This window comes from Diceros bicornis (genome assembly GCF_020826845.1).
Source record: "Diceros bicornis minor isolate mBicDic1 chromosome 3 unlocalized genomic scaffold, mDicBic1.mat.cur SUPER_3_unloc_1, whole genome shotgun sequence".
In the NCBI taxonomy this organism is placed as follows: domain Eukaryota; kingdom Metazoa; phylum Chordata; class Mammalia; order Perissodactyla; family Rhinocerotidae; genus Diceros; species Diceros bicornis.
The window spans coordinates 2,806,436-2,828,603 of NW_026690897.1; the positions used below are offsets into that span (position 1 = coordinate 2,806,436).

At 38.6% G+C, this 22,168-nt stretch overlaps 1 protein-coding gene across 2 annotated transcripts; it reads left to right on the forward strand.

The window, feature by feature from the left end:
* The first annotated feature begins 2,220 nt into the window (after nucleotides 1–2,220).
* LOC131402020 (adhesion G protein-coupled receptor E1-like) lies at nucleotides 2,221–15,418 on the forward strand. Of its 2 annotated transcripts, XR_009218188.1 has the most exons (4): nucleotides 2,221–2,279; nucleotides 11,777–11,945; nucleotides 12,066–12,170; nucleotides 15,128–15,418. XR_009218188.1 is itself a non-coding variant. In XM_058537018.1 (3 exons), exons 1-3 carry the CDS (start codon nucleotides 11,604–11,606, stop codon nucleotides 15,131–15,133), a joined length of 453 nt encoding a protein of 150 aa, XP_058393001.1. In that variant the 5' UTR covers nucleotides 11,502–11,603; the 3' UTR covers nucleotides 15,134–15,416. The 2 variants fall into 2 exon arrangements, 1 of the variants encoding a protein (XP_058393001.1); XM_058537018.1 differs by lacking the exon at nucleotides 2,221–2,279 and having other exon boundaries at nucleotides 11,502–11,945; nucleotides 15,128–15,416.
* Nucleotides 15,419–22,168: the final 6,750 nt, after the last annotated feature.

The following is a 22,168-nucleotide window of genomic DNA, read 5'->3' on the forward strand; positions in this document are numbered from 1 at the left end:
GGGAGAAATGGTCAAAAGGCTAAGGAAAATTTCAAATTGCAGTATTTTGGTTAAAAATTCAGGCCATAAATTCCGATACAGTTGCCAAATAGAAAATTTTAACATCTTTAGTGATTAGTATTTTTTCAAGTAGTATGTATCTTAGGTCCTCATTTTTATACCGTGTTAGTCAACAAGGACTATTAATTATCACTAACATTTACAAAGCACTAAAAATGTGATAGGCACTGTTCTAAGGGATTCTACTCATGGATTATTCCCCTCTCTCCTCACAAGAACCCTGTGAGGTACAGAGTAGCCCACTTATAAATGAGAACACAAATGCTGAGAGGGGTTAAGTGGCTTCTCCAAAGTCACACTACTGCCAAGGGACCCAGCAGTATGAATCAGAGCTGGGATCTTAACCAGTATGTTAGACTGACTGATTATAATTTCACTAGATTCAACATGAATTTATTGAACATTTATAACGTGCATCAAGGACTACAGCCAGTGCTACAGAGGACACAAAACATGTAAAACGTGTGAAATTGATCCTCGCTCTCTAAGACACAAGATAACACTGGAGAGATCGACTTCCAGCATGACAGTGTGAGTAGCTCTGCTCACCTGCTTCTCGGGGAAACTAGTGAATTTTTTTTAAAATAACACCATTTAAAGCCCTTGGAAACAGTCCTAGAGGAAGACAGCAATCTAGTCACAAAAACCTAAGAAAATTCAGCATTGACAATACAACAGAGCATGGAAAAGTTTCAACCTAAAGACACTCCCAAGAACAGTGCAAGTTGTGGTGAAAAGCAAGTGGGAAGAGAATCCTGGATCTAATGAAGATACAGCCCAGACTATAGGCCAGCTAGTTTGTAGGAGAGAACCAGGGAATGAGACAGCTGGGAAGAGCCCTCTTGGGGTTCGGACAAGTACCAAACATTAACCTCAGAAACTAATCCCCGGCAGGAGCCACTATTTGACTGGATTAGTCTGTAGAGGAATTCATGCCCCAGGGCACTGCTGAGAACAACACAGCAATGGGCCACAATTAGTGGAGGTTAACTGCTGGGTGTAATGAGGGCAAGAGTGGGAGAAAGTCCTACCTGTACCTGTCATCCTAGGGTGGCTCTGGGCATGCCCCAAACTGCACCACCCAGAGAAGCAATATCAGAGATCTAACACAGTGAGGAAGAAATACATCTCACTAAAATAATCCAGCTGGTATATAAACAAATAACAGTAACAAGCCCTGAAAGAGTCTGGGGGTGGAGGGCCAATACCCAGAGTTGCTACAATATGTTATCTAAAATGTCTTATTTACAGCAAAAAACTACCAGGCATGTAGAAAAACAGAAAAGTATGACCCACACACTGGGTAAAAGGCAGGCAACAGAAACTGCCTGTGAGAGCATCCAGATGTTAGATTTAACAGAACAGAGTTTAAAGCAGCTATTATAAGTATGTTCATAGAACTAAAGAGATGTACGTTAAAGAAGTAAAAGAAGTTATGATGACAATTTATATCAAATAGAGAATATCAACAAAGATAAAAATTACAAAAAAGAAACAAGTGGAAATTCTGGAGTTGAAAACTACAATAACTGAAATCAAAAATTCAACTAGAGGGGCTTGAAAGTACATTTGAATTGGCGAAAGAATTAGCAAACTTAGATACATTAATAGAATTTATGCAAGGTGAAGAGCAGAGAGAAATAAGAATGAAGAAAAATAAACAGAGCCTGATAGAAATACGGGACCAATTAAATGCACGAACATACACAGAACTGGAGTACTGAAAAGAGAGGAGAGAAAGGAGCAGAAAAAATATTCAAGGAAATAATAACCCCACACTTACCAAATTTATTAAAAAACAATAACTTACACATGCAGGAAGCTCTAAGAACTCCAAGTAAGATAAACACAAAGAGACCCACAAACAGACACATCAGAGTAAAAAATGCTGGAGGTAAAAGACAAGGAGAAAAATGTTTAAAAGAATCAAGAGGAAAAATGATGAGTCACTTACAAGGAAACCCAATATGACTGACAGCTGGCTTCCAGGAGAAACAAAGGAGGCCAGAAGGCAGTGGGATAGCACATAGAAAGTGCTGAAGGAAAAAACTGTTAACTAAGAATTCTATATTCAGGAAAGGTACTGTTCAAAAATGAAGAAAAAATAAAGACTTTGCCAGATAAACAAAAATTGAGAGAGAATTCATTGCTAGTAGACCTGATTTACAAGAAATACTAAAGAAAGTTCTTCAGGCTGAAAACAAGTGACCCCAGTAAAGGTAATTATACATATTTTTTATCCTTTCTATTCTTAACTGATTTAAAAACCAATTGTATAAAATAATATCACACAACGTATCATGGCTTCAAATGCACAATTTAATATAAGTGTAATATATGTCCTATAACAGCCCAAAAGGAGGTGGATGGAAGCAAAGTTGCAATGAGCTAAGGAAATGACTGCAGATGGTAAAATGATAATTATAACAATGCAATGTTGAGTTTGTAACATTAACAGATATAATACATATAACAACAATACCAAAAAAAAGGGAAAATGGGAATCAAGCTGCATAGCAGTACAGGTTCTGCATATTACCCAAACTCAGCTAGTACAGATCTAAAGCTGATGAGACGTGTATAGTAAACCCCAGAGCAATGACTTAAAAAAATTCCAAAAAAAAAAAAAACTAAAAAACAGATCACTAATGAAATTAAAATGCTACATTAGAAAATACATATAGAAAACAAAAACTAAAATGGCAGATGTAAATCCAACTATATCAGTAACATTAAATGTGAATAGATTGAACAATCAAAAGGGAAAGATTGTTAGATGGGATTTAAAAAAAACACGATCCAACTATATGTTGTCTACAGGAGACACACGAGAGTCACAGAGACAAAAACACTGAAAGTAAATGGATGGGGAAGAATATCATGCAAACAGCAACCACAAGAAAGCTGGAGTGGCTGCACTAACATCAGACAAAATAGACTTTAAAACAAGAATACTAGAGAGAGTGACATTTTATAATGATGAAATGGTCAATAGTTCAAGACATAACAATTAAAAACATATATGCATCTATTAATGGAGCATTGAAATACATGAACCTTTTAATAGAAATGAAAACAGACAATTCAACAATAGTTGGAGACTTCAATACCCCACTTTCAATAATGTATAGAACAATTAGACAGAAGATCAACACGGAAATAGACGACTTGAACAACACTACAAACCAACCAGATCTAACAGACTTCTACAGAGCACTCCATCCAACAACAGAAGATACATTCTCAAGTACATAGGGAACATACTCCAGAACAGATCAAATGTTGGGCTATAGAACAAACCCCAATAAATTTAAAAGCATAAAAATAATACAAAGTATGTTCTCCAACCATAATAAAATAAAATTAGAAATCAATAGTAGGAATAAATTTGGCAAATTCATAAATATGTGGGAATTAAACAACACATTCATGAATAACCAATGAGTCAAAGAAGAAATCTAAAGGGAAATCAGAAAACGCTGGTTCTTTGAAGAGATCAACACAATTGACAAACCTCTGTCCAGTCTGACCAAGAAAAAGAGAGAAGATTCAAATTACTTGAATCAAAAACAAAAGAGAGAAAACAACACTAAGATATCACCTCACGCCCGTTAGAATGGCTATAATCACCAAGCCAAAAAACAACAAACACTGGAGAGGATGTGGAGAAACAGGAACCCTCATACACAGCTGGTGGGAATGCCAACTGGTGCAGCCTCTATGGAAAACGGTATGGAGATTCCTCAAAGAATTAAAAATAGAGATGCCCTATGATCCAGCTATCCCACTACTGGGAATCTATCCAACGAACCTGAAATCAACAATCCAAAGGGCCTTATGCACCCCTATGTTCATTGCAGCATTATTCACCATAGCCAAGAAGTGGAAGCAACCTAAGTGTCCCTCGACTGATGACTGGATCAAGAAAATGTGGTATATATATACAATGGAATACTACTCAGCCATAAAAAAGACAAAATCGTCCCATTTGCAACAACATGGATGGGCCTGGAGGGTATTATGTTAAATGAAGTAAGCCAGAAAGAGAAAGACAAACACTGTATGATCTCACTCATATGTGGAATATAAACCAACACATGGACAGAGAAAACTGTATTGTGGTTACCAGGGGCAATGGGGGTGGGGGGTGGGCACAAGGGGTGAAGGGAGACATATATATGGTGATGGACAAACAAAAACGTACAACCCAAAATTTCACAATGTTAAAAACTATTAAAACATCAATAAAAAAAAAAGACAAAACTGGAAGAAAAAAAAAAAGAGAGGACAAGATTACCAACCTTACAGAAACAAAAAGGATTATAAACAAATACTATGAATAATAGTACACAAATTAGATAACTTAGATGAAATACACAAATTACTAGAAAAACACAAACTACAAAAATGACTCAAGATAATCTGAATAAACCTATAATAAGTGAAGAGATTGAATTAGTAATCCACAAACTATGCACAAAGAAAAGCCCAGGCCTAAATGGTTTCACCGCTGAAATCTACCAAACACTCAAGGAAGAATTAACACCAATTCTTCCAAAAAAAAAAAAAAAAAGAGGAAGAAACACTTTCCAACACATTTTATGGGACTAATATTACCCCGATACCAAAATCAGACAAAGATGTCACAAGAAAGCAAAACTACAGGGGCCAGCCTGGTGGCGTAGAGATTAAGTTTGCACGCTCCACTGTGGCGGCCCAGGGTTCACACGTTTGGATTCCGGGTATGGACTGATGTACCGCTTGTCAAGCCATGCTATGGCGGTGTCCCATATGAAAAAAAATAAATAGAGGAAGATGGGCACGGATGTTACCCCAGGGCCAATCTTCCTCGGCAAGGAGAGGAAGATTGGCAACGGATGTTAGCTCAGGGCTAATCTTCCTCACCAAAAAAAAAAAAGAAGAAAGAAACCAAAACTACAGACTAATATCTCTTACGAACATGGATGTAAAAGTCCTCAACAAAATACTAGCAAACTGAATCTAGCAATATATAAAAAGAATTATACACCATGACCAAGTGGGATTTATCCTAGGGATGCAAAGTTGGTTTAACATCCAAAAATAATTAATGTAATACATCAGACAAATAGAATGAAAAACAAAAAATCATAAGACCATCTCAGCAGATGTAGGAAAAAGCATTTGACAAAATCCAACACGCTTTCATGATTTAAAAAAAAACTCAATAATCTAGGAACAGAAGGGAAGTTCCTCAATATAAAGGGCATCTACAAAAAATCTCCAGTTAACATCATACTTAATGGTGACATACTGGATGGTTTCCCTTTAAGATTAGGAACAAGACAAAGATTTCCACTCTTGCCATTTCTATTCTAAATTGTAGCGGAGGTTCTAACCAGGGCAATTAGGCAAGAAAAAGAAATAAAAGGCATCTATATCGGAAAGGAGGAGGTAAAACTATCTCTATTTGCATAAAGTGATCCTGTATATAGAAAATCCTAAGGAGTCTACCAAAAAACTATTAGAAGTAATAAATGAGTTCAGCAAGGTTGCAGGATACAAGATCAATATACAAAACCCAATTGAATTTCTATACATTTGCATTGAAAAACCCAAAAGTAAAATTAAGAAAACAATTCCATTCACAATAGTATCCAAAACCAGGAATAAATTAACCAAATAAATGCAAAACTTATACTCTGAAGTTGATTCTAAATTCATACGGAATTCTAAGGCAACAAGCTACAACTAACAAAACAATTCTGAAAAAGAAGAATAAATAGTGTAAGACTCATACTTCCCAACTGCAAAAGTTACTACAAAGCAACAGTTGTCAAGACAGTGTGGTACTGGTACAAGGACAAACATACAGATCAATGGAACAGAACTGAAAGACCAGAAATAAACCTATACACCTATGGTCAACTGATTTTTCACAAGGGTGCCAATGGTGCTGTGACAATTGAATAGCTATATGCAAAAGAATGAAGTTAGACCCTAACCTTATCCCATAAGCAAAAGTTTACTCAAAATGGATCATACACTTCAATTGAAGAGCTAAAACTATAAAACACTTAGAAGAACACACAGGCATAAATCTTCATGACCTTGTATTTGGCAATGGACTCTTAGATCTGACACCAAAAGCAGAAGCAACTAAATAAATGAATAAATAAGTTAAACTTCATCATCACAATTAAGAACTTTTATGCTTCAAAAGACACTATCAAGAAAGTGGAAAGACAATCTAGAATGGGAAATAATATCTGGAAATCATATATCTAATAAGGACCTTGTATTCGGAACATATATTAAAAAGCTCTTGGGGCCAGCCCAGTGGTGTAGTGGCTAAGTTCGCGCGCTCCACTTTGGCGGCCCAGGGTTCATGGGTTCTGATCCCAGGCACAGACCAAAGTACCGCGTCTCAAGTCATGCTGTGGCTGCGTCCATATAAAGTAGAGGAAGACGGGCACGGATGTTAGCCCAGGGCCAATCTTCCTCAGCAAGAAGAGAAGGATTGGCAACAGAAGTTAGCTCAGGGCTGATCTTCCCCACCTCCTCCCCCCAAAAAAACTTCTTACAATTCAGTAATAAAAAGACAACCCAATTTAAAAATAGGCAAAGAATCTGAACAGATATTTCTCCAAAGAAGATATACAAATGGCCAATAAGCACATGAAAAGATGCTCAGTATCATTAGTCATAAGGGAAACGCAAATCAAAACCACAATAAGATACCACTTCATACCCACTACAATGGCTAAAATTAACAAGTTAGATAACAAGTGTTAGTGAGAATGTGGAGAAACTGGAACCCTCAAACACTGCTACAGGAATGTAAAATGTTGCAGCCACTTTGGAAAATAGTCTGGCAGTTTCTCAAATAATTAAACATAGAGCTACCATGTAACCCAGCAATTCTACTCCTAGGTATATATCCAACAAATGGAAACATGTCCACACAGAAACTTGTACATGAATGTAACAGCATCACTCATAATAGTCAAAAGGTGGAAACAACCCAAATGTCCACTGACACACAAACAGATAAACAAAAGTGGTATATCCACACAATGAAACATTATTTGGTCATAAAGAAGAATGAGATACTGACATATGCTACAACATAAATGTACCTTGAAAATATAATGCTAAGTGAAAGAAGCCAGCCAAAAAAAAAAAACCATATACTATATGATTCTATTCATAGGAAAGTCAGAATAGGGAAATCTATAGAGACAAAAAAGTAGCTTAGTGGTTGCTTAGGGATGGGGTAAACAGGGTCAGGGGATAAAGGGATGGTAGCTGAAGGGTTCAGGCTTCTATTTGAGGTGATGAAAATATTCTAAAATTTACTGTGGTGATGGTTACACACATCTGTGAATATATTAAAAAAACCCACTGAATTATAAACTTTAAATGGGTGAATTGTATGGTATGTGAATCATATCTCAATAAAGCTGCCTAAAAAATGTAGCAGCCAGCTCCAAAAAAAAACCATCATAGTGAAGAAAGCAGAATGTAGGGTCAGGGAGCAACATCGCTTTTGTTCATCATTAATCCTTCCTGCCCTTAAAGCCATGCCTGCATGTTTGCAAAAAAAAAAGGACTAAATGAAGTAGACGAGTGACAGGAAAAAAGCAGGGTAGGAAACCTGGATTTCACCACATGAAAAGAGCACAATTCTACACTATGCAATGTCACCAAAAATTAGACATAAAAATATCCTCACTTATACCTGGACATACAAACTACTAAAAACAAACTTACCAAATAAATTTCTGAAACATCAAATGAGTCTGTGTTAAGGCACTGTTTGAAGAACTTAACTTGTATTAATTGATTTAACCCACACAACCACCCTATGTGGTACATATATAGCTGATCTTCATTATTTACAAGTTCCATATTTGTGAATTCACCTACTCACTAAAAGTTTTTTGGAATCCCAAATCAGTATTTGCAGCATTCTCATGGTCATTCGCAAACATGAGCAGAGCAGTGAAAAATTTCAGTCTATCAACACACACGTTCCAGTTGAGGTCAAACAAGGTGACACTCTGCCTTATTTCAGCTCTCATACAGAAATGACCAGAGGATAGAGATGGTAGGGAGCAGTGTGGTGTAATGCAAGAAGCTCCAGTTCTTTCGAGTTTAGGAGAGTTTAAGTCATTTTCCCAAGATCAGAAAGCTAACGAATGGAGGACTGCATGAGCCAAGGACACAAAGTGAAGAAATTGATGGTTGAATGAATTAATAGTTAAAAGGCTAAAAAAAGAGATAAAACGAGATCATAAAAAATACTTAAACCAAAAGAAGAAGAAATGGAGAACGGAAACAAAAAACAGATGAGACAGAAAACAAACAGTAAGATGACAGATTTAAATCTAACCATATCAATAATCACATTCAACGTAAATGTTCTAAATGCCCCAATTACAAGGCAGAGATTGTGAAAACAGTGTGGCAGTTCCTCAAAAAGGTAAACATGGAATTACCATATGATGTAGCAATTCCACTCATAGGTATATACCCAAAGAAATGAAAGCAGGAATCACTCACAGGTATACACCCAAACCATTGATGTGGCATACAGATACTGGTCCACCAATGATCACAGCAGCATTATTCACAATAGTCAAAAGGTAAAAATAACCCAAGTGTCCAAACAAAATGTGATAAACACATACAATGGGATATTAGTCAACCTTAAAGATGAATGAAACTCTGATATATGCTAAACATGGATGAAACTAGAAAACATGCTAAGTGAAATAAGCCAGACACAAAATGCCAAATACTATATGATTCCACTCATCTTAGGTACCTAGAATAGGCAAATTCATAAGACAGAAGGTAGGGGAGAAGGCAGAAGGGGGAATTATTGTGTAATGGGTATAGAGTTTCTGTTTAGGATGATGAAAAAGTTACAGAAATGAGTCACAATGGTTTCACAATATTGTAAATGTACTTAATGTCACTGAATTCTAAACCTTATAATGGTTAAAATGGCAATTTTTATGTTGCGTATATTTTGCCACAATAAAAAAAAAAGGGCAGAGATCATCAAACTATAAAAAAGCAAGACCCAAGTGTATGTTGCCTACAAAAACAAACACTTTAAATGTAAAGACACAAACAGGCTAAAAGTAAAAGGATGGAAATAGAGCATGCTAGCACTAGTCAAAAGATCTGGCTACATTAATATGGGACAAAGTAGACTTCAGAGCAAAGAATATTACCAGGGATAAAGAGGACCACTTTATAATGATAAAGGAGTCCATTCATCAAGAAGACATAACAATCCTAAGCATTTATGTACCTAATAAAAGAGCTTCAAAATGCAAGGAGCAAAAAACAATGGAACTAAAAGAAGAAACAGACAAATCCAAAAAATTATAATAGGAGACTTCCACACCCCTACCAATAATTGACAGAACAAGGAGACAGAAAATCAGTAAATGTTGTTCTCAAGTCTTTCATATCCTATCAACAAACGTGATAACATTTATAGAACACTCCACCCAATAACAGCAGCACATATATCTTTTTAAAGTCAAAATGAAACATTTACCAAGACCATATCCTGGGACATACAACAAATCAGATAAGCTTTTAAAAGATTCAAATTATGCAAAGCATGTTCTCTGACAGGGGAACTAAATTAGAAATCAATAACAGAAAAAAAGTCTGGAAAATCCCCCAAATATTTGAAAATTAAATAATACTCTTCTAATAACACGTCATAAAATTTTTCTTGTTTGGTTAGAAATTTGTCAACTATCCTTTTTTTCTATAACTGTTCAGCGTAAGGAGCCAGCACAGTTTACTTAAATCATCCCTCATTTATGGACATTTAAGTTATTTCTGACTTTTTTTTTTTTGCTATTATAAACAGTATTGTCTTGAACATCCTTGTAGGTAAATTTTCTTCCACATCTGTGGTTATTTAATCATAACACTAGGCATGAAATTGCCTGACTCAAAGGGTAGGTTGGATTGTAACACTTTTAGTGTATATTGCAAATCGTTTTCCAGAAAAGTTATTTCCATTCACAAGAGTGCTTGTTTACCTCCAGCCTTGCCAGCATTAGGGTTTATCATTTTTGTTGTTTTGCTGATTTAATAGATGAAATACACTATCTCGTTATTTTACCTTCATATATATTATTCTATCATACAGAGGTGGGACTTTTTCGTATTCTTATAGAGCATCTGTGTTTCTTAATTTCACCATTCAACTAATGTTCATTTTAAGAACCCACCCAAACCAGAAATTGTCTAGGTTTTATTGTCAGTAACCTAATGATGGTCCCTTGTTTGTTTTCCCGTCAGAGTCCAATCCTTCATCCATCTTAAATATTTTTTTCTAAAAATTACTTTTTAAAAATTAGTGCAAAAAGTTAGAATAAAGTTAATGTATGCCATGGCAAGAATAATTAAGCATTAAAAAAGGAAACACCTGAAAACTAATTCCTTCTCTCTTCCCTGACTCCTCAGGTCCCCAGATCTCTCCCACCTCAAGCAACCATTATCACCTGAATTGAGCTTCCTTCCAGAATATTCTATACTTACACATCCATCTTCTATTACATAAATGACAGGACACTGTACATATCATTCTGCGCTTGGTTTTTTCCACATAATAGGTAGCTTATTTCATATCAGTACTTAAGGTTAAAAACAACTAACAAAAATGTTTATTTTGTGCCAGACATTGTTCTAAGCACCTTTAGGTCTAATGCTATCTCATTAATTGGTAGAACAAGCTTATAGGGTAGGCATTGTGTTGTCATCCTTATCTCAAAGTGAGGAAACTGAGGCACAGTGATGTTAAGTAACCTACTAAGGCCGCAAAGTTAGTGAATGGATCAGAATTTAAACACAGGCAGTCTGACCCAGAGCCTTACCCACTATAGTATATTGTCACTCTCATCTCATTTTAAAAAACAGTTGTATAATCTGATTTCTGTCTCTATGGATTTGCCCATTCTGGACATTTCATATAAATGGAATCATATGCTATGTGGACTTTTGTGACTGGCTTCTCTCACTAAGCATCATGTTTTCAAGGTTCATCCATGTTGTAGCGTGTGTCAGTGCTTCACTCCTTTTCATGGCTGAGTAATATTCTGCTATATGGATGGACCACGTTTTGTTTATCCAGTCATCTGTTGATGGACATTTGAGTTGTTTCTAATTGGGGGAGAAGGAAATGGGGGATGACTGCTTAATAGGTACGGGGATTCTTTTTGGGGTGATAAATGTGTCTGGGAACTGGATAGTGGTGATGTTTGTACAACACTGTGAATGTGCTAAATACCACTGAATCGTACTTTAAATGGTTAAAATGGTGAACTTTATGTTATGTGAGTTTTACCTCAGTAAAAAAAAGGCTTCATGGTATTTCATTGTATGGCTTCATTGTTCATTTAACGTGTTCTAAAATCTTGGACACATGGGTCCTTCTAGCCTTTCATTACTAATGAAAATATTGCATTAAATACATGTGTCCACACATCTTTGTGCCGATGTGTATCTGTAGGCCAATAGCCTTTTAAATGCCTATAGGATTCGATTTCCCTACACCTAGGCTTGGAGGCTCCACCCCACGTTTATTTCCATCTAGGTGGTGGGTCACATGGTGGCAGCCTCAGACCATTCCTGGGAGTGTGTCCCATGAGGACAACAGCCACCTCCCAGAACCTTATCCTCTGCAAACCTTCTCCTCCAGGTTATTGACATTCAAGGCATTTGCCCAGCTCTTCATCTTGGGGAGCTCCCGGGTGTTGGGCATTTTCCAGATTGGACCCTTGGCTGGTATCATGGCCTACCTGTTCACCATCATCAACAGCCTGCAGGGGGCCTTCATCTTCCTCATTCACTGTCTGCTCAACCGCCGGGTATGTAGCTGCTGCCCTCGCTGTCCCTGATGCCCCTCCTTCCAGGGGACATGCCTGTGCCAGCATACTTCCCTGCATCTGGGAGTGATTCATCTCCCCATGATGTGTCTCCATCTCCAGGTACGGGAAGATTACAGAAGATGGATTACCAGGAAGACCACACCCGGATCCCAGTCCCAGACATCAGGGGTCATACTGACATCCTTTGCCTTCACTTCCAAAACGGTGAGAGACTGTGTGTTTTATGAAGGTTCTGGTCAAACAGAATACTTGCTTCTTAGCAATCCCAACACCACCATGTGTTGAGTGTCTACTGTGAGTTAAGTGCGTCCATGTACATTAGCTCATTTGATGGAGGGTGGGGTTTAAGAGTGGAGGTTCAGGAGCCAGGCTGCCTAGGGTTAAATCCCAGCTCTGCCTCTTAGGAGCTGTGTGATCTAAAAAAGATAAACTCATGGGGGCTGGCCCCATGGCCTAGTGGTTAAGTTTGGTGTGCTCCGCTTTGGTGGCCCAGGTTTGGCTCCCAGCTGCAGACCCACACCACTCGTCAGTGACCATGCTGCTGCAGTGCCCCACATACAAAATAGAGGAAGACTGGCAACAGATGTTAGCTCAGCGTGAATTTTCCTCAAGCAAGAAAAAAAAGATAAAATCGTGACTCATACAGATATAAAATGAGCATACATTAATTTTTGGATTTTATTCCACTCATCAATCAGTGAAAGAACCAGGCAGATGTTATAACTGGCTCAAAAGAGAACACAAAGAACAGACATATATGTATATAATATATAATATATGCAATGTATACAACGTATACATAATACATCATACACATAATGTATACAACGTATACATAATACATAAAACACATATAATGTATACAACGTATACATAATACATAATATACATATAATATGCATACAGTGTATACATGATATATATTATATATTGCATAATGTATATGCAATTTATCCAATGTATATCATGTATACATAATACATAATACACATATAATATATACAATGTATACATAATACATAATATATATTACATAATACATGTATATGTCTGTTCTTTGCTTTTCTCTTTTGACCCAGTTATAACATCTGCCTGGCTCCCTCATTCATAATTATATATACATAATATATATAATATAATGTTTAATTATATATTATATAATTATACGTATAATTATTAATATTATAAAATACATATAAAATTTCATATACCTATATGTTATATATGTATTACATATATATGCATTATAATACCTATGAATTATAATACATATATATAATTTCAGGAATATTGAAATGAATGTGCAAATGGACGCAAAACTGTTTTTTCCATGGAATTATTTTGCATCTCTGTCAGTTATTTAAAATTTACAGAATTGTAAAATATCTCCCACATAGATCAGAATTGGACAGCCTGGAGATGTGTGCTCTGACAATACATCATTTTCCATGGAAGTACTCATTTTTCTCTACACCATAGATCTCATCCAGTCTCACAGCCATAAACACCATTTATTAGCAATGACCCCAAAATATTAAACAATGTGCAGTCCAGCTCCTTCTCCTGAATTCTACACTCATATAACCAACCACCTACCAAGTGCCCCCACTGAGATGTCTAACAGATGTCACAAATATAACATGTTCCAATCTGAGCTTCTGATCCCCCACCTCTCATATCCATGGAGGGTTCCCTATCCTTCTATTGCTCAGCACAAGGCCATGGAGTTATCCTTGACTCTGCCTTTCTTCTTACCCTCCATCTCTGATCCATCAGCAAATCCTGTTGACCCTTCCTCAGAATGTATCCAGAATCTGATCGCCTGTCTGTTCCTTTGTTGCTTCTATTCTGTTCCAAGTCCTATTGTCTGTAGCCAGGATTATGGAAATAGCCTCATAAAGGGTCTTTCTGCTTCCCCTCTTGCCTTTTCCCTGCCCCACCTTTGGTCTGTTCTCCTTGCAGCAGCCAGAGGGCGCCTGTGAACTCCTGAGTCAGGTCACATCCCTTCTCTGCCTACAACCCTCTATGGCTCCCACCTTACTCAGTAAAAGCCAAAGTCCTCCTGATGGCCCACAAGGCCCTGTACGATCTGACCCTCTTTTCCTCCTTGACCTCATCTTCTGTTAATCTCACTTCCCTCTGCTCCACCCATGCTGGCCTGCTCAGGATTCTTCAGACACGTCAAGCTCACTTGCTCTTTAGGAATCTTGACCTGGATGCTCACTCTGCCTTGAATGTTCTTGTCCTGATACCCACATGGCCAACTCCCTCACCTCCTTCAAATCTTTGTTCCAATCATTTGTTATCAATAGTATTTCCTCTGGCAACTCGATTTCGTACTGCCTCCTTTTCTCCTACCCTGACATTCATGCTTCTCCTGCCTCTAATCCTGATTTTCTTTTCATAGCGCTTGCCACTTCCTAACATGCTATAACTTCCTTATTTATTTATGGTCTTCCATCTCACACTAGAATGTCTTATTTTTTCACTGACATATTCCAAGCTCAAGTAACTAAGATCCAGTGGCTTAATTAAATAGGGAATTATTTTTTTTGCAAGAATAGAAGCCCAGAGTTAGGTGTTGCTGGTATTGGTTCTATTGCTCAGTGGTATTATAAAGGATTTAGGATCTTCCCAGTTTTCCAATCCACTAGCAGCATGTTGGCTTTTCATCAAAATGTTTTTTATGGTTGCAAGGTGGGTGCCATAGCTCCAGACATCACGACCATGTTCAAGGCAGGAAGAAGAGGGATGGGGCAGAAGCAGCAGCCTCTCCTTTCATGCCTCTCCCTTTAACAGGAAACAGAAGCTTTTCCCAGAAACCCCTCAGCAGATTTCCCTTTCATCTAATTGGTCAGAACTGCATCACATGACCACTCCTAGTTACAAAAGAATTTGACAAAACAAGTATTTGGCTTTCTAGCTTCTAGAACGAGAGCTATCAGTGGTGAAGAGGTTAAGAATGGCTTTTGAGTTTGCCTGCAGTGCCTGCCATGCTAGAGATAATCACTGTTAACATTTTAAGGTTTATCTTTCTAGTCTGTGTTGCTATATTTCTCTCTCTCTGTATTTATAAGACCCATGCCCCTATAGATATGACCCCTGGGATCATGTTTGTACTAATCTTGGTACTGATTCCAGTTCTGATTTCTCTCTCACAGGGTTAAAGCTCTTTCTTGCTTTCAAATACGCTATGAAGCAACATTTGAGGACAGCAGGTGCCGGCAGGAGCTGACGCTGAAATCTTCTCTTCATGGCTTAATGTGGAATTGCAGATCTCACCAGCCCCAGGACTCTCTGGGTGATTCAGAGCACTGATGGGTGGGGCGTTCTTCCCACGTTCCATGCGCTGGTGAGAAACAAGACTTTCTGTTCCAGATTAAGATTTTATCTTCTATGTTCTGCAGCCCTTTGAATTTCCAGAGTTTTGAGGAAATAACAGATCCTAGTGCAATGGCATGACCAAGAACATCTGGCTACCGTTTTGTTTTCTCCTAAGTTCTTTGGCGTGTGGCTGCAAGCCTGCCTCTCCAGCACCTGTCACAGAGTATGGAAACGGCTTCAGGAAATGGCTTGTCTTCTGACCGACTGGCTTACCCTTTAACAAAGACTCCTCCTGCCTTTAAAGAAATGGCCAGTGAAACTGTAACGAGAGCCCCAGGGGATAAACAAAGCTCACTGACGTATAGGCTACTTTGGCACAAACACTTAAAAGAGTTATTTTGGTAAGCAGGAGTGTCAATGGAGCAGAATTCCAGCGTTTCACAGAGAGTTGAAGGACTTGATGACAAAGCCTTTGGAAATATTTTGGTTTCCTGGAAACTTTCGGGGAACCAACGTCTCCTTTCCTTCCAGGAACTGTTTTGTGACTTGGCTAGGATTCGCACTGCTCACAAAGTTATCATCACCCTGCCTTGCTCTTCGTCTCCCATAAAGTGTTGAGTGGCAAGGAGAGAAGAAGGAAAATTTAAAATGTACATGTCCTCCCTTCCATGGCCACTCTCCAGCCTGCCTCCTCAAAGTGTGGTCCGTGGACCAGAAGCATCAGCATCCCTTTGTTGGATAAACAGGATCTCAGGCCCCACTCCAGTTCTGCTGAACCAGAACCTGTGGTTTAATGAGATCCCCGGGGGATTTGTGTTGTGCGTGAGTGAATGCTTTAGAATATTCTTCTGTTTTCCATGCTTATAGCAGAGCTTGTTTTTAAAACTAGAAAGGAAAACATATTCTTGGCTTTAGGACTTTGCATCTGCCATTCTCTCTTCCTAGGACACCTTTCCTCAAAATTGGGCTAATTTTTGCCCTCTCTTTGAGTCTCAGCTTAGTCGTCACTTCCACCAGGAAGCACTCTTTAGATCTCTTCAAGTAGGATTAGATGTCACCTCTGCGTGTCCTCTAAGGCTTCATGCTTTCTAGCTCTGTATTATAATTTCTTTTCTTCCTGAGTGTCTCCAATTAGATTCTGAGCTCCATAAGTGCAGGGAAGTATAGTCAGTGGATTTTTCATAAATATTTTGAATGAAAGCGTGAATGAATGGTTACTCTCCATTTTGAAGATGAGCAAACTGAGGCTCAGAGAGGTTAAGTAACTTTCCCATCATTACACAGCTGCAGCGGGCTGAGCTGGGCTTTGAACTCTTGACCAGAGAGCTCCTCTTCCAGGCCACTAGTCCTTCTCCTTCTCTTTCTTTGACCCTAGGAATTCTTAGTTTGGGGATACAGAGAAAAGGCTATTTACTTTGAGTCAACTTATCATTTAGGATTCAGTTCGCTCGGTAATGATCCTGTGTTGAACAATTTGATCACAACATTAAACTTGATTGATGGAGGCTCAGTCTTTGTTATTTGTGGCAGCCACAATTTGGGAGAGGGGCTGACATCTGTTTACAAACAAGAGTTCATTTATGATAGGTTGGTCTTCGATGTTTGGCTTGTCCAGAGGGTTCAATATAGAGGTGACAATTCTAAGGGATATTGAAGGCATGATTTTTACCCATTGCCAATTGTGGTAGGTTAATTGCATCAATGCCTTCAAGAATGGTTTCCATGCCTCCACATCCCTTCCCTGTAACTTTGTAACCCTTCCTTCTCTGACTCTGGCTTGGTCTTGAGAGTTTATTTGGCCAACGGAATGTTAGCAAGCACGACTCAGAGGTTTCAAAATTGGGTGTGCATCCCTTCTTGCCCTTTGCATGATTTGTCTTGCTCACTCTTGCACCCCTGCCTCCGCCATAAGAACGTGCCCAGTCTAACCCGCTGGAGGGATGTGAGAAACATATGGAGGAGAGTTAAGTCATCCCTTTACACCAGCTGAGGCTGTCCTTAATCAGCCACCTAACCAACTTGTAGCTGACTGCAGTCACATCAGTGAGCCAAGTCAAGATCAGCAGACCTGCCCACCCAACCCATCAACTCAGGAGCAACAATCAGGTATCATTATTTTAGGGCACTGAGTTTCAGGAGTGGTTTGTTATGAAGTGTTATTTGTGGCAATTGCTAACTGATACAGCAGCCAATGGATTGTCAACATTTTGCATTTGATTGCAACACTTTGGAATATACAAAGAGGAGGATTTGCATCTATATTTCCTCTTAGCTATCAAGATCTATAAATCTATAATGCTTGAATAAAGTTCTTTCTGACAGAAGACTTGCACAAGGCATTGTCTATCTCTATTACAGTGTTACATGTTGGTTTAAAATACAATCGTGTTAAGGAAGTCTATGTTTCTAAGGTAAGTGAAAGCTGTAACCTCCAAAATAAGGATCTTTCTTAATATAAACATCAAGCTATGCTTGGTACGTTCCTTTACCCCCATGGCCTCATATGCCTCCACTAGAGACAGAAAAGACACTTAGAATAAAAACTGAATGGTTCTCAAATCCCATAAATATAAAGTGAAATAACTCCGTCCTCTTATAATCCAAATAATTTATGGTGTCCAAAAAAAGACAGATCCATTCATTCAAGAAATATTTATTGACCACCTAAAATGTACTTTTCCCTCCTAAACCATTAAACATCATTGAAAAAAAATTAAAAAATTGAAAAGCAAGGATATTAGAACATAAAATATTATTTTAAATTTAAATATTTTATTTTTCCCCAAACCAGAATTTATTAAAATTTGACTTTCTTGATTTTAATGGAAGAAAATTCATCAATAATTTTTCAAAATCAATTTCTAGAAAAAAATTAACCATTAAAAGTACATTGAAAAAGTATATGTAGGGGCTCACATTTTTCCTTTTGTATCAGGTTCCATTATGAGCCCAGCATAGCACTGTCAGATCTTGGATTTGGATATTTTGCTTATCATGGATTTTTCTTGCATTGATTTTGATATTTTTAAAAATTGCATTTACATGGTATTTATCTTGATTTTTTTTGATGCACACTTAAATTTCGTGCCTGAGACGAGTGCTTCCCTCCCCTCCCCCCAGTGCTGGCCCTGATCGTGATCTTTTGATTTACTGAGGAAGATTCTCCCTGAGCTAGCAACTGCTGCCAATCTTCCTTGTTTTGTATGTGAGCTGCCACCACAGCATGACCACTGACAGACGAGTGGTGTAGGTCTGCACCTGGGAACCAAACCAAGGCCACCGAAACAGAGCACGCCAAACTTAACCACTAGGCCACTGGGGCGGGCCCTGGTCATGATTTTTGGGGGGCAGATTCATACTGGTTTTTCAGGAAGTGGGACAACATCCTTGGCACCCCTTGCTTAAAAACACTTGAGTATTAATAATGCTGTATTAGTCACACCCACCTACATGGAAAGAGAAAACCATAACATAGTGCCAGATATCTCATGGTTACACAGAAAGTTATCCTCAGGGTGACACAGAACAAGTATGCCCATGTTATTTTAAAACCTTTATTTTTCCCACTTGTCATATTGTGAACATCTTTTCAACTCATCGAACCTCTTAGAACTTCAGTTTTTTCTCGAGAGCTGCACGGTATACATGTGTCCTAATGTATTTAGCCTGTTTTTGCATCATTTCCAACTTTTTAGTACTATAAACTATACCGTAATGAACATCTTTGAGCTAAATTTTAAGCACTCTTCTAGTTAAATGCTTTTAAAATTAGTGGTAGGTTATCAATGAGAGGAAGCTTATATGTCTTCCTTAATGTCTGGTTGAAGAAAAACATTAGTAACTGCACAAATCTATCAAACTTTCACAAACTGTCCAAAAGCAAATCATTAGAAATATAGTAATTTGAAGTTTACTTAAGCTCTACTCATAGAAAATCTTTCCATCCTCAGTTCTAAGTCATCTGGTTGCCTCCCTGCCTTAACATTTCTGTTCTGTTGTGCCTAAAGTTATCAATCTTTTATTTGTGATACTCAGCATGCTGGATTATAATCAGATGCTCATGTGTTTTTGTGCCCCGCTATCCTATGAGTTCCTTGTCATTTATCTCTGCACGCTTATGACCCAACAGAAGATTAGGTTCACGGATTGGATCAATAATGTTTATTTAATGAATGCATCAAGGAAAGAGTGTGTCAATCTACCACACAGCAACAGGACACTGTTCTCTATTCTGCCCCCTGAAGGACACCCCTTGATTTTACAGATAATGTCATGCTCTTGCAGAGTCACCCAAAGACCCTTTTTTCTTAATATACCTTAATTTTATCTATTTATTTATTTTTCCCCCACAGCACCAATGGATAGTTGTATGTCATAGCTGCACATCCTTCTAGTTGCTGTATGTGGGGCGTGGCCTCAGTATGGCTGGAGAAAGCGGTGCGCGCCTGGGATCCGAACCCTGGCCGCCAGCAGCAGAGCACGAGCACTTAACCACTAAGCCACAGGGCCGGCCCAAGACCCTTTTGTTTAAGTTTCCAATAACAATAAGTCTGTGCTAATTCCATTACGAACACTGCTATTTCTAAAACGACAATAACCAACTTAGGTCAGCTTCCCTAAAAGCAGAGCCTGCGACAGGGATTTTGGTGCCCATGATTTATTGAGGGAGTGCTCTGAGAAGAGAGAAAGTACGGGAAGAAGAAGGAGTGGAGCAAGGCTGTGGTCTCAGCTGGAAGCTACTTGCAGCCTGACCTCACTGTGAGCTCTGGAGCATGAATTGTACCTCAGCGTTGGTCCCATTTTGAGGCACAGGGACCAGCCTGTTTTGTCCCTGTGTCAGTTAATTATTGGCTGCGTGCTGCCCCCATGGTGGTGGGAAGATGTATAACAACTCCCCTTTGGCTGAGGCCAATTTTCTGGAGAAGGGGACAGCTGGCCCAAAAAGGGGACTAGGGAGAGCCACCAACAATATTGACTATTTCGCCCCATCCTTGTGACCACCAAATATGAAAAAGTCAGTTGTATCAATAATTCAGATACTTGCTTGAAGCTCATTGTAATGAGATTTCGAACTGCATTAAAACAACTTGTTTCAAGTGATGCTGCAAACATCTTAGGCCTTCCAGTAAAACCTTCCTCTTACTAAAGATCTTAAAGATTATTTACTGTTACCATTTGGCTTTATTGAGTCTAGAATGCAATGGTTTTTATATTTCCAAATATACCTCTAATAAAGTACTTCCATCTTTAAAAAATATGAAAAGTGTCAGAAAGTGACATTCCTAATTCTTATCTTGGGAGGGGGCATACCTTCTATTTGAAATCCTATAATGTACAACACCCAATAGTACTTGCCATTACTCCCTGAACATTACATCGCTTTATTATCGATATTTAATCTTTGTTACGTCCCACTTCTGTGACCCTACTTCATGGGTAATTCCCAGCTTTAATAAAAGTATCCACTTTATGTGCATTTTGAAACTCTCAAGCTGCGTCTGCCAGTGCTACAGATATGGGCTGGCTCAATTTGCCTGGCTAGCTTTTGACCATGGGATCTCAGACTGTCTTCCTTCCTCTTCCCTATTTCTCATAAAAATCCCTCTTTGGGAGTTTGTGGGTTTTGCTGAAGTAGCATCTGGTCTCTGCTCCCCATCTTCCTCTTCTCTGACATCCTTGTCAAAGTCCCTCATATGCCTTCCCCAAGTTTCTGCCCAGCTCAGCACAGCGATATTTGCTTGTGGCCAGGTCAAGCCCACAGAGTGCCGAGAGTCATCCTGACCTGTGCCGGAAGAAGCAGGTTCTCTCCCCAGCTTGGGGCTGCCATTGTCTCCCGAGCTTGAAAGCAGCTGCCCTTGGGCATGGAATCACTTCTGACTCATAAACACCATGGCACCATCTCTCATTCTATCCCTTCACTTAAGGGGCCACCAAATAGCCACTTAGGTCTGCTGGACACATGGACATTCTCCACCCTTCTGTCTTCTCTCTCTTTTCCTTCCAGTGGAATCTTCTCAAAACCTCCATGCATATCGACTCATGCAGGTAGGTGTTTTGGAGGCGTTATAAGGGTGTATCTCAATCGTTTGCCAGAAGCATCTAAATTCTACCTCTTGTCCAGCCCAAACACCCTGTGACAAACAGAGGAGAAACCCAGGAGGCTTCGAGATGTTAAGGAATCGTCCCGATGTCATTTATTCATCCTGTGAATATTTGTGAAGTATCTATTGTCTAGAAACTGGGGCTGTGATACTAAACAAGACATACATCGTCTTTCCTTTCATGGAACTTACATTCTAATGGTGGGGGGAGACCCAATAAACAAGTAAATAGATATTAAAGTGAGCTGGATATCTTCCACTGACCCCTCCAAATCCATCCAGTTGGATGCTGGAATGCTGACACCTTTGGAGTATGACAATGGACTTTCTTGACCTCTGCCTTTCAGTTGGTTTTGGCCAGTGGGAAACACCAACAGGATATCAGAAAAATGGAGGAGAGAGAGGTCAGAGTATTTATTCTCTTAGCTCCTTCCCTGTGAGTCACCATGAGCTGTCTGTCCCTTGAATGAAGACCACAGCTCCAAGATGTGGTTCACCAAATCTTATCAATTACAATTTCTTATCCTTGTCCATTCTGATATTTTCTCAATAGCATTACATGCAGTTCCTAAACATCTTCAGCCTATCCTGTGATTTTATTTCCACATAGAATAAAAAGAAAATTTAGAAAGCTTCAGTTAGGACATTTGCACAATTAACATCCATACTTTTTGTATGAATTACATCATGTCGTGCTCTCCCCACTAGCATTTTGCATGATCACCACAGAAATAAAAAAAAAAAAAAAGCCAATGTTGTCTGGATTTTATGAAAAAT

Bases quoted from the DNA above. Each gene is read 5' to 3' on its own strand.
- LOC131402020 (XM_058537018.1), top strand. From the start codon at position 11,604: ATGCCTATAGGATTCGATTTCCCTACACCTAGGCTTGGAGGCTCCACC. The intron at 11,946-12,065 runs GTATGTAGCTGC...CTCCATCTCCAG, and splicing joins ACTGTCTGCTCAACCGCCGG to GTACGGGAAGATTACAGAAG.